A 13,144-nucleotide genomic window follows, 5' to 3' on the forward strand; every position below is an offset into this window, starting at 1 on the left:
ACCATGTTCCCACCGAACAACATCTTTTGCTGTACTTGCTGTACTCTACTGTTGAGCTCTCTGACCACTGTGATGGTTCTTTAAGTTGCTTGAAGACGTTTCACCTCTCATCCGAGAAGCTTCTTCTGTTCTAGGATCAAATGGTGGAAAGTCCCAGATTTATATAAGTTGGTAAAGCTGTGCCCCCTGCTGTCCAAGATCAACACAGCTAGTAGGACTGCTGTCACAGAGAATCTTAATTAGCGGCTTTATTTCCTGTTAGTACATTAAATATTTGTGCTTTTATTTCTGTGTTAAATAAAGTTTGTTCGGCTGCAGTAATGCTCATGATCAGTAAAAGGCTATAGCTTTGCTTCGACTTTAGTTTCTACTACTGTGAAGTTTTTTGCATCACTATTTTTCTGTCACATTTTAAAATTTGTTGAAATAAAATTTTTAAAATGTGATTGTATTAAATGTGATGTCTTTTTTTTCCTGCTAGTTATCATCCTTCTGTCATCTTGTTAACCACCTGGCCCAGTCTTTCATTCATCTTTTTTATAGTTTTATTATTTATGTTGATTAAAAAAAGGATGATCTCTGCATTTTCTGCTTAGATGTGCAGAGGAGATCAGCTGGTTTAGTCAGTTTGCTGGAAGACAGCTAATGAACTTTCTTCAAGAGATGCCAGAATATTTTTTGTTTTAAAATATTAAGGTTAAACCAATTAAACTAGTTGGTTTTAGATAACCTTGACTACCGCACTCTTCACTGCACAGCACAACCTGGCTGAAATTACAAGAAGTTTTAGAATCCAGTGCATGACTGAGAAAGGCCATCACATCAAAGTGTATTTGAATTTCGGCGGACAGTTTCGTCATCTTTACCTGCAATAACATCAGCTTTAATCACGAGGACAGGTGTGTGCCTGTACCTTTGTGTGGGGACCTTAAGATGCATTTCAGAGTCTATGACATGTATGAATCTTTGCACTGTGCTGCTGTTTCTTATCATTTACTGAGAGTTGTAAGACTGAGGTATTGTCTCCAAATCTGTGCACTGACATCACAGCTAAAAGAAAAAAACAAAGTAGGTACAAACAGGAAACACCTGAAATGCCAAACACATCAAACTCACTGCATGATTCTGCAGGACAATGATCACAAACATACAACTGAAGCAGGCAAAGTAAAGAGGTGAAATATCAGAGTGAGTCACCTGATGTCTAAGGATGGTTAAGGATGTATTTTCACTTGCAGCACCCAAAGAGGATCAAGCTGAATTTTAGGTCACTTTATATTTTTTATGTGTTTTCTTCCTACATTTTCCGTCTGTAAATCATACATTCACTGTAGTTTCACTCCTTATATTTCACCTGACATTAAAAAAAGATTACCAGGGTGTTCAGTGGCATGGAGCATTGTGAAAACAAAGTTTACATTTATTGCTTCAACTTGTCACAATGTACTCTATGTCTAATGTTGTCTTCACCACATTGTGTCTCACAGCATTCATTTTGAATTTATTTTGGACACTGGTGAGGATACAGTTAAGATGGATGGATAAAAATGTTCTTCAGAGGCCTTGAGATCAAATCAAAACATGAAGACATTTCATATTTAAAAAATGTTGCCCATTCATAAAAAATATCAGTAACTTTAAAAACGTACTATACATGTTTCTACTATAGCCGATACTGTTTAAAACAAAAGAAAACAAAAACAAACTTATCACAGATCACATCTGTGAATCAGATATACTGTAATTAAAATATATTTTATAAAGGCAAAGAGATGAGAATATAAACTCATCCATAGCCAGTGTCCTGGTGTTTCCTTCCACCTTGCGACTGCATGTGGTGCAGTTTCCTGTGTAGCTGAGCCTTAGCCAGATCTGCAGACAGCCTCCTGGCCATGCGGTCAGTGGTCCTCTTCATGCTGCGAGCCATCTCAATCGCCTGGTCCAGAGTCCTGTTCACGTCTTCTTCCTAGAAAACCAAAGAAACTTGTCCCTTATGCCACGTAAGACTCGTGTATGTCACAGTAAAGACCTGATCTTTTTTTATGATATACAGCAGATGTTCCTGTATATAAAGAAAACTGGTTTATTTGATTTGCGTTAAAGTGTGAGACATTTGACCTTGCTCCTGCTACGTCTGCTTGTCCTGCTGCCAGTCTTGAAAGGCACCGATGATGGAGACGGTGTCCGCTGAAAGTACACATCGCTGGGCAGGAGTGCTGTGTCTGACTGAGTGGACCGTTTTCTGTGATGGGACATGGACTGCAGCGGTGGCTCACTGAATTTATAGCTGGATTTGACAACATGTAGCAAAAAAGAATGATGTATCCCAAGAAAAAACTATGAGGCGTACAGCTGATAAATATCTCTATCAATGCAGTTAACGCTTGTATTTTACCTGGCCGGCAGACTGCAGGAGGAGCCGTAGCTGACCTGCAGCAGCGGCTTCTGGAGAAACGAGCTGGAGAGAAGAGACCATCTGTCCTTGGAGTATAAACTATTTGTGACGACTGTAGATCACAGAAACATGACAAACAGTGTGCTCAGTAAGAATTAGTACGTATTGACAGCAGTGATTTTCCTTTTCACCTTACAGTATTACAGCCTGTACACTATTCAACCAGATAACACTAATACATGATTGTTTACTGAGGTCAGTTTCATAACTCATTAAATCAAAACCTTGATGGACAAAACCTGACATGAAGCAGTTTCTCACTCTGTGGTCTGAAGTCAGACATCATGTGGTTCTCTCCTTTTAAACTGCAGCTTTTCAACCCAGAGGTTTCCAGTGAGCGGCCTCCCTCTGTCCACGCAGCAGGAGAAACTGAATGTACGCCTCTGCCACCTTTTCTGCTCCCTGCTGGTGAACTGTGTAACTGCAGCATTATCTCAGAGCTTGTTCCACTGCTGTCTGTGCCTGAAGAGCAAACAAACAAATTACATTAAAAGGATGAAGTAACATCTGCATGCGCTTATATCAATGCAGGGAAGGGAACTTAGAGCCAGACAATTGGAGTTTACACAATTTTATGGCTGGTGGGGGTCTACCTTTGCTCTGGCTGGGGTCCATGTCTGATGAGATCCAGTCCTCCAGCCTTGCCTGACTGAAACTGAAGTTACTCACATCTCTGCTGTTATTCCCCACTCTACATGTTATTATACAAATAATCAATATGAGAAGATATTTGGACTCTGAATGGTTATTTCTGTTTAAATGTTTATCATGAAACTGAAATTCTTACTTGTTAGTTTACTAGATATAACACGTCACTATCAACATGATAACACCTTACAAAATGTCCATCTTTCATTCATTGACCATGAGTCCCACCTGTTGCAGGCTGAACTTTGGTAAGTCCTGGTTCTGGACCGGCGCTCCTTGCGCTCTTGTCTGTATTTTGAGGTGAGATAGTCCATCTTCTGAGCTAAGTGAGGTAATTGCACTAAGCCCACCTCCAGGTCCTTCTTTAGCCTAGACACCTCCGACTGCAAGGCCAGGATAGCCTCACTGGTCACACACGAGCGACACAGAAATGTTCACAAAACGGGAAAAAAAGGTCATGATAAAGTTCCAGTAGATACGGGCAAATATTTAGCTTAAATGCTGACTGCTAGTACAAAGCCACATACTTGTGAAACCCCTTCAAAACAAAAGAAAGAACAATTGTCGGTCAAGGTAACAAAGGCAAAGACACAGAGAGATTGAAACCAAAAGGGTGAATCTCAGATGCGCTGTTTTTCAAGGGAGAGCTCTAAGAATTCAAAGGTTTCAAAAGTGGCCTTCAACTGTAATTATTTGCAGTAGATTTATTCCTATAAGCCTTATAACCAGTAGTCTGCTGCCACTTTTAAGGTGCAAGACCAAATTTGCGTCCTACACTGCCCCCTGGCTTTAACAATTATTTCTTCTTAAAGGGGTTGAGCACCAACACTTTCAAAGGGTGAAAGTCCCACTCCCATAAAGTGCCAGTTTATTTTGCTGCTATTTTAATGTTAATTATACACACTCTTTATAATTTTACCCACAGTGGTTTAACATTTGAATTCACAGCAGTGCAGTGATTATTCACTAACACTGGTGTTTGTTTTCAGCATACCGACCTATTACAAGAGCAGGAGCGCAGAGGGCTGCCTCTGCCATCAGTATCCATGGAGGTGCCAAGCAGAGGTTGAGATACGAGCTGATGGTGCTGAGCAGACAGGCTTTGGTCAGATCCTGTTTGGTCAGTGGTGGACACGAGGAACTTTAGCACTGACCAGAAAACATGACATAAAAAGTGAACATGCAGTGATGGAGATTACTCACCTTGCAGCATTGCTGAAGGTTTCTTAGTGGTACTGTCCACCCACAGGTCCACTGCAGCTGTTGCTCCACAGTGTTGTGTTAAGACAGATGGGTGGGGGCTGGCCCACTGGTAGCCAGTGATGGCAGGATGGATGGCTGTTTGCAGGTGGGAGCACGAGTCTTCACTGTCTGAGCTACTTAAACCTTCTTTCTGGGACAGCACACTGCAGAAGCAAAAGCTCAGCTTAAGGTATTCTCATGTTAGGCTCATGTGATATGTTTATGATGGTGTACCAGTCATTAAAATACTCTCACTCACACCTTTCTGGAAGCAGATTTGGTTGAAATGATCCCGAGCCCGAATGATTCAAGTAAGAGCTCCCAAATCCGCTGTCTGTTTCTGAACTCACCATCTTCTGTGCATCAATAACAAGGTTTTAACCAAAAGACATGCATGAAAATTTGCATTGCATTTTAATTGTGTGGAAGAGACAGCAGCGGTCAAACAGGCTAGCTTGTATCTGCAACTGACCTGGGAGGCACATGAGGTGTTGACATCCGGCTCTGAGAGGCTGTGGCTCTCCGAGCCTCTTGGTGCATCAGAGGAACAGGAGACCTCCACTGCCAGACTAACACAATCACCCAGATCACATTCATCCTTTTGTCTGGAGCCTCTATCCTTGATGCTCTGGCTGCAGAAAGAGCAAGTGTTTACTGTATAAAGTCTAAGTGTAATAAACAGCAGTGGTTTTGTTTCAAAACTTAGATTTTAACAGTAGGATATGAAAAGCATTATGAGAAAAAGACAATGCCTGTTTTCTATATTGAGCATGATAATATATATATTATGCAAAAACAGATCTCTTGCATTATGAAGACTTAAATATAAAATTAAAAAACAGCAATAAGAAGCCATAACAGAGAGTCAGTCACCTCACAGTCACAACACTGACCTGCTGACTGTCCACTGCTCGTGTGAGGTGGTCTTGTTTCCACACAGGTAAGCTAAGATGTCACTGTGATCTGCCACCTCTGACAAACCAGAGCTCCTGTCCTCCTCCTCAGCTTTACAGACATCAAGTCCAACCAAAGAGCCCGTTGAGTCCCTAAAACAGGCCAGAGAAGAATACCTGCACACAGACCCAAGCACTCCCTTCCCTCCGTACTGTGCAACCCAACACCAGCTGTGTACAAGAAACACTACCTGCCCACAGGAAGGCTGAGAACGTGCACAAACACACACGTATGCACTGCTCACAGCATAAACAGCTAGCCAGGATAAGGTGGTTTGTTACAGTATACTTATATCCATCCAAGTCATCTTTAATTTTTCAGCACATTTGCCACTGAGCTGTATATTAGCTGCATATCAGAAACTATAAAGATGTTATATTCACAAAAGAAAGATTTAAAATTTAAGTTTTAAGTTTAAAACCTAAACATTAGACTGCAAAGAAGAAATTTATTGGTACCGTGACTGGCAGCTGCCATGTCCAGAGTTTTTCACTAGACGGTCAGCAGCTACGAGCTCACTACTTTGGTCTGATCCACCATTTATCTGAAGGTCACTGCCCCCCTCTGCTTCTTCTTCTTCTTCTGTGTCCATCTTATAACTTTGCCCCTGAAACATAAAAGTTAATGCAAACATATGCACATACTTAGCATCTGTACCAGGAAAGGATTTGTCACAAATGAAGATGCAGGGCATGGATGCAAATAAGCATCCCTATCATATCAACAGGGCTGAGCGGATATATTTAAGCCTTAAAGGCAGCATGAGCACGGGAGATTATTATAATTTCTTCTCAATTTATATTTCTGATTCTAAAAGACAGAAAGCAGCCACCATGAAAAAGCAGATATAAAACTGCACTCCAAGAAATAAAAATGTAGATAAGGTGACCACTGTGAAGGCAACTGTTCAAAACATGAAAGGCAAACATTTAGCTACTTATAAGAGGCTTGTAGCTGAGCTTAATTTGGAGAAGAAGAAGAAGAAGAAGAAGAAGAAGAAGAAGAAGAAGAAGAAAAAGGAGAAGAAGAGAGGAAAAACCCTCTTAAAAAATCATGGAGTTTAACCACCAGCTCCGGAGGCCAAAGCAGATGAGCCTGTTTAATTTGTAGATGAATGGATACACAAACTAGCAGTCAGCAGTCATCTGCAAAGGTGGAGGGTCTCATCCAAGAAACCCTGGAGCTGAAACAAATGCTCTGAAAAGAAAATGAATTGTAGGCCCAGAAGAGCCTGAGAAACTCAAGGCAATCAAGGTGACAGAGGCTTTCTGTGAAGAGGCGAAAGATGTAAAAGAATGAAAGATGCTCAAATGATGCTCCACAGAAGCTCAATTCTGTGGAGAAATTCAATAAGGAAACGGCCAACAGCAGTTTTCAGCTGAAGATTGCAGTTTACAAGTTTTAATGTGTTGCCTCAGGTAACGAGCACAAAGAAAACACTGGAGCTCCTCCAGCATCCAACAGAAAGCATAACAGAAGTTCCACTGACAGATCTGAAAATAGCAGCTACGCTGAAAACGATCCAGACTAAATCTAAGTCAGAAAAGGCTTTTCAGAACTTTCTGATCACACCTCATGTTGCAAAGACCTTTTTATTCAAAACGAGCATTTAAAATATTCACAATGTCATTTTTTGCAGATAAATAATTAACCATAACAACACAATTTTTGGAAACCTACAATTGCATTGCTACTAGTATGAATTTGAACTGTTGATATGCAGCATTGCATTTTTACTAGTCACAGCGTATTCTGACTATAAAAGGCCCCAAATCAGAGAATATGAATAGTGTGGCAAATACATTCAAACATGAATTTTCTGTGTGTCTTTTACCTCGTGCAGGGAAGGTGGAGGTGAAGGTGTGAACATGCAGACAGGAGTGGGTACAGTGGTGGACGTGGGAGTGGATGTTGAGTGAGGAGGAGAAATCTGATCACACACGTTTTTGTCTATGATCTCCTTAATGTCCTCAAGATGCATGCCTATCCTGAATATGTCTCCTTCCACTAGTCTGCACACACACACACACACACGCACACACACACACACACATAAATGGGTGCACAAACATGATACTGACACTTACAGCTGCCACCCCGGGGTCTCTCTGACCTGTTAGCATCAAAAGTGCCAGTGTTCCTGGATAAGCCCATGTAGTTTTGCATCTCCAGAGCTCTGTGCTCCTCCTTCTTACTGATATATTTTCTTTCCAACTGGTCTTGAGCCTCCATCATGCTCCTCAACATCTGCAAAAGGATCAGTCTATACTAATGCACATGCACAAAAAAAGCAGGCCCCAAATTGTGCTTGAAACCCTAAAGTAGTTTACCTTACATGTAGGAGGTAAAGGATCCTTACCATTTGCTTTTCTTCTGTGCTTACAGCCATGTTGCTCACAGTAAATCTGAATTCATCCACCTGAAGAGCAGAAGGTTTGTAAATGTTTAAAATATGTGTGTGTTTAATTGTACAGTAGCGGTAGTCATTTTCAAACACACCTTCTGCATGAACTGGCTGATGATGTCTCTCAGCTCAGCGGTCATCCTTTCCCCGTCACTGGGATTATCCTGAAGCTCGCTGGGGGAAGCTGTGGTCGCCTCCTTAATGGTGCTGATGAGAGCTGATTCATCTTTTTCATTTAAGCTTTCTGAAAACAAGCCAACATGGGAGTCATACACACTCAACATAATTAAGGTAATAAATTATGAGTAAAATGTTCCTGACACATCCTCTGGGATTTGTACTGCCAATATATCTTTATTTGTAGCTTTATTTACTTATTTTTATAAATAATGCTGCCAAGCACAAAATGCATGCAGGCCAAATCATTAGCTCAGCCAGAGGCGTGGCAGTGTGAGGGACGCTCTGCTGTGATTAGTTGTTAGGGTTAGGGTGGGTTGGGTCAGAGCTGATGTAGCTCAAACCACTAGGCTGGGAATAACATTATAACAGAGGCCCTCAAGGATCATGGCAACACTAACTTTAGAGTCCCTCACAAAAACTTGTGTGTTACCTCTCCCCTATCTAGTATCACCTATGGAGAAAGGCTTTTCTGCATTACTATAAAGTATTATTTAAATTATTAACTGCAGTTAGTCAGTATAGCCCTCGCTGCTGCTGCATGCTGAGGTTTAAATCTGCACCACTGTGTTTACAAAGGGTGCTGGATTAACTGGTTCTGCAGCTTTATTATAACAGCCGTAGAGACAGACTGTAGCTGTGATTACTGCAGCAGAATGACATGCCACCTTAACTCTGAATTTAACATGACTGTTTTTATTTGCTGTAACATTATACACCAATTTTTATGTGCACCCAGTGATGGATTCACTGTCCAAGTCCCCGTCAGTGATGCTCCGCAGGCTCAGATGCTACTGTAGCTGTCTACAGCAGTGCAAGTTAAACCACACTGGCAGCTGGAGGACAACAACAGTGTCCGTAAACAGCTTCAATCACCACAGCAAGGCTGAGCAGCTGCAGCCGTGCTCACAGCCAGCAGCTGGTTACTCTAACAGAATGGCCTTTTAAAATGAATAAAAAGCGCAAACACATCATGGCACATTTCATTTCTGTAGTATTAACCCTTAACTGTCTGCGTCTTATAGCTGGACAGGAGCCACACACCGACTGTATGGAGGGATCACAATGAATGTGAAGCATTTTCCTCTTCTATGTATGCAAAATATTTGTGAGGCACCACAAAACTAAGACAAAATACTGGATTCAATAAAATACTCAATCTATTTTCCAGCTAAAATGACAAAAAACTGGAGAGCAGCTGCCGGCCTGAGCACAACATGCCTTTAACGTAGTGTTTAACTCGACTTTCTGATCATTCGGTGTTTAAATAAAGATACACAGGCCTGGTTTGTCATAAATATTCAGTTACTTTTTCAATTTCATTAAAAAGTTTCATTAAAAAATGTGGCATCTAAACTGATCACTCTCTGAGGAATCCAGTCAGACTTTATCTTCATGTAGTAGAAGGAAGTTAACCTTTCATGATATCAGATGTCGGACACGGAGCCGTACCTGATGAGGGAAGATGAGGAGCTTTGTATCCAAGATGGCTCAGCTCAGCTAACTGCCCCTGATCTTCATCATCATCCTCTAAATAAGGCATGAGTTCTGAGGAGGGATGATTCTGTGAAAAGCAATAAATACCTTTGTATCTTACATTTGAAATGTAACTAATTAACACAGGCCTGTGTGAATTACACCAGGAAGAAACCTTAGAACTTACACTGGTTCCTAGTCTCATCTGATCAATGAGGTTCTCTGCCTCTGCGTATTTGGTGAGTAATTTATCATATTCAGCCTAAAGAAAATAGAGAGGATGGATGTTACAGCTCTATCTAAGAAAACAGTAATGCAATGATGACAGAAAATATCAGCTAAAGAAAATGAAAGTCTAACGTTCATTTGCAATGCAAAGATATGATCTGAATGCTTTCTACCTGCAGATGGTGCACCAGTGCAGGAGGAGTGTGCTTTTCTTCATCTTTAAAGACATTAGCTTTCCCGGCTGGCAGGACTGAGTCCTCCAAGACTCTGCTGATCACCTCTAACATGCCTGGGGAAGACTGAGCTCTGTGAATGGTGCTAGGGCACTGAGGAAGTGATCTGGCTGGGGTTTTGGGGATTTTCACTTTAGGGGCAACCTTGGAGAAGTCAGGGAGCGGGTAATGGACTTGGCCTTGGCCATACTTCATCTCGCTGAAGGATCTTGTACGCACCAGAGGAACTCTCTGAACCTGCTCTTCCTCCTCATCTGCTTTGTCCTGCTTTACTTCATCTGCACTGAAATCCTCACTGCTCTGCTTAGAATCTGTACTTTCAGAGTTGGATGTGCTGTTTGCATAAGCACCAGATGTGAAAGTAGGAGTCTTCTTTTGTATCTGCTCTTCTGAACTTGCTTTTTTTGATGCAGCATTACTCTTTTCATCTGAGCTCTCTGTGTGGTTATTATTCACTGCTTTGCTGTTGTGTGTTGGAGCCCAGCTAAAAACACTGTCGTCTGCACTCTCCAACAGGGACACCTCTGGCAGGGTCTCTGCCTCGATCAGCCTACCCAGCCGCAGCAATTCCTCCTGGGAGAAGTGCCGCAGCAATAACTGGTTAATGTCTGCAGCACCAGGATGCGGTCCACCAAGCTCACTTTGCTTGAAAGCATCAAAAACGTTGTCCTGCTTTGTGCTGATATCGTCTTGCAATAATTCAAGCTGACCAGAAAGATCAGGACTTGTATGAACAGTGTGTCCTCCATCAGAGCTAATGTTTCCCTCAGAGGAATCTTTCTTGTTGAAGTAAGGGCTTCCAATGTTCCCATCATATGGCAAGTCCTCCTGATCCTCATCACTGGTATTTTGTCCAGTGTCCTCACTTCCCTGGTTTATGGGCAGCTCATCTTGGATGGTTTTTGATCTTTGGGAAGACACATGTAAGAGGTTTCTCTTGGAACTGCTCTCTAGAACCCTCCCGCTCTGACTGCCCACACTGCTCTCTGAGGAGGAGTCATCCAACCCAGACAGCTCCGCGTCCCCTGCAAATTAAAAACCCAAATACCATGAAAACCTAATTACAGGGTCATGTTGATTCCATTAAATTAGCTTGTTGTGATTTTTAAGGCTAATGATGAGAGTGAAAACTAGCTCATGACTTTGCAAAAAATATATGTCATTGCATTTGTTTTGTCACACCTGAAGTGAGCAAAAAAACATAGCAGATGTTTAACATCCTGCATGCCAACATATTTATAATGATGTATTATTAAAAAATTTGTTTTATCTAAACTTTTCATCACATACGCAGTAATTCACCGTAGTATACAAGAAACCTGACACAATAAACAACAGTGCTTGCATGTCTTACCACTAAGATGGATGCTTGCTTCAGAGGCAGCAGACTCTGCCTGGGACAGATGCAAGGCCAAAGAACTCTCCAGATCACTGAAGTGGAGACTTTCATCCTCACTGAGATCAACAAAGAAGCTCTGCTCGATGCATTTTTCCCACAGCACTACGGATCTGTCCTCCCCCTGAACATCCTCATCCGACTCTCCCAGGTCTCCCTCCATGGACTCTGCAACAGAAAAATGGATGCACTGTTCAATATCTCCTCACCTCTGTTAAGAAAAAAGGAGGGTGAGAAAACTGAACGAAGCACCATTCATCTCTTAGCAACGCAACCTACAGAGTGACAACACTGGATCAAAAAGCACTAAGGTGTCAATTATTCAACAATCAATACAATGTGTGCACAGAAGATTGCGTGCCGCAAGGGTGTAAAGTTTTTGAGTTAATTATGTGCTTGGATGAAACGCATTGTGTCTGTTTTGAGTGTCTGACAGCAGCAGAAGGCTTATGAATAAATATATAGATAAATATTTTTTAAAAAGTAATTCATCTATTTCATTCAGAAATAAATAATTTGTTTTAAATGGGTTCTTCCTTCATAGAATAGAAATAATCCTTAGTTTTAGTATCTGTGACTTTGCTAAAAATTTAGACACAATGTGACTGATGAGGCACTGATGGACGTGAATACTAAGATTTTTAGATGTGCACAAGACTGTCAGTCAACTGCTTTCTAAAAGCTGTGTTTTCAATATAAAACCTGTACTGATTTTCCTAAATCTTACATCTGACACATGCCCTCCATACAATAATAATAATTTAAAAGACTAAATCTAACACTGAAACTATTAAAAGCTAAACTATATAAATACACTCTGTGAACTAAACTGAATTAAAAACACAAAATCAAATTAAATAAAACCCCAATTAGAAAATACAATATCATAACGACTCTGCTGTGTAGCCCCTGACCCTCTGAACCAAGAAAAAACCACTATGCTAAAAGAAAAGTGTCTGTGTCATAATATAAAACTATTATCTATACAAAAACAAATTGTAAAATACATTTTGCAACACATAGGAATCTGTTAATATTGCACATCATTAATATAGAGTTAATTATACCTATATAATAGCCTGATATGATATTTCAATAGATCATAAGTTTTTGCATGTATGTTAACAAAATCTGTCATGTGATATATGTATTCAGGTACTTGTTACCATAACCGTAATAACTACATTTCATAAGAGCGGTGGAGCAAAAGTATATAAAGTACATATATCTCCTACTACAAGTTACATGTGAGTGTTACCAAACACGTTTAAGCTTCTGTACTGTTTCTGCATGTAAGTCTGAGCTGCATTTCAGTGACATAGTGCCACTGAAATGCTTTGCTGGCGGTGGTCACTTACCTTGGTTGTGTTTAGCCAGCTGGTTCTTCTTCAGCAGTGTGCCATTACCTTTAAGTTGATCCCGGTCTTGAAACTAGCAGCGATGGTTTAATATCTCCCCCCTTCTTTCTTGACATATGCCTTCCTGAACAGGTTTCGTTTTTGTGGCATCATTAATAATGGATACAAGGCAGCGCTGAACGTCTGGACCCGCGGTGACAGCAGCGTGCATGACACTAGCGGGGTCTCGTTGCTAGGTAACGGTGCTGAAACGTCCTCCAAAAGGCTGCTAGCAAGTGACAGTTTTGGGCTATTGGCCATTACATACTTATTCTCTCTTTAAAAATAAGTATGGGAATGTGTAGACTTTCACCTTCCTAAATAATGTGTATTAACACAGTGCCGAAGCCCCACAAGTGTGCAAGGCGTGTCAAACTTTCAAACATAATAAAGCTCGTGCTTGTCTCAGCTACGTTATCACAAAAACGTCACCCTTCACCATTCAAATCGGTTCGTCCAATGAATTTTATGCAGGGGCGTGACTAAATTTGAATGCCGCTCTCTGATTGGCTACTTGGCGAAAACACATAAAGC

General features: G+C 41.1%; 1 protein-coding gene across 2 annotated transcripts; it reads right to left on the reverse strand.

Annotated features, from left to right (window-relative positions):
• Positions 1-903: 903 nt before the first annotated feature.
• aknad1 (AKNA domain containing 1) lies at positions 904-12,984 on the reverse strand. Of its 2 annotated transcripts, none has more exons than XM_005476204.4 (21): positions 12,572-12,984; positions 11,172-11,381; positions 9,758-10,842; positions 9,544-9,618; positions 9,333-9,444; positions 7,799-7,947; positions 7,659-7,718; positions 7,413-7,546; positions 7,134-7,311; positions 5,758-5,906; positions 5,239-5,391; positions 4,818-4,977; positions 4,607-4,698; positions 4,307-4,509; positions 4,102-4,216; positions 3,332-3,508; positions 3,049-3,146; positions 2,717-2,917; positions 2,396-2,507; positions 2,119-2,287; positions 904-1,966 (listed from the first exon to the last, which is right to left on the reverse strand). In XM_005476204.4, exons 2-21 carry the CDS (start codon positions 11,374-11,376, stop codon positions 1,787-1,789), a joined length of 3,807 nt encoding a protein of 1,268 aa, XP_005476261.1. In that variant the 5' UTR covers positions 11,377-11,381; positions 12,572-12,984; the 3' UTR covers positions 904-1,786. The 2 variants fall into 2 exon arrangements, with proteins under 2 accessions (XP_005476261.1, XP_005476260.1); XM_005476203.4 differs by having other exon boundaries at positions 906-1,966; positions 4,607-4,701.
• Between the last annotated feature and the right edge of the window lie 160 nt (positions 12,985-13,144).

The sequence above is a fragment of the Oreochromis niloticus genome, linkage group LG18 (genome assembly GCF_001858045.2).
Source record: "Oreochromis niloticus isolate F11D_XX linkage group LG18, O_niloticus_UMD_NMBU, whole genome shotgun sequence".
In the NCBI taxonomy this organism is placed as follows: domain Eukaryota; kingdom Metazoa; phylum Chordata; class Actinopteri; order Cichliformes; family Cichlidae; genus Oreochromis; species Oreochromis niloticus.

What these genes read in the sequence shown, in the direction of transcription:
- aknad1 (XM_005476203.4), bottom strand. Translation starts at nt 11,376, where the DNA reads ATGGAGGGAGACCTGGGAGAGTCGGATGAGGATGTTCAGGGGGAGGAC. An exon ending in CGCTCCTGCTCTTGTAATAG is followed by an intron (nt 3,509 to 4,101) that starts GTCGGTATGCTG and finishes GTGTGTGACCAG; the next exon opens with TGAGGCTATCCTGGCCTTGC. An exon ending in CAAAGTTCAGCCTGCAACAG is followed by an intron (nt 3,147 to 3,331) that starts GTGGGACTCATG and finishes AATAACATGTAG; the next exon opens with AGTGGGGAATAACAGCAGAG.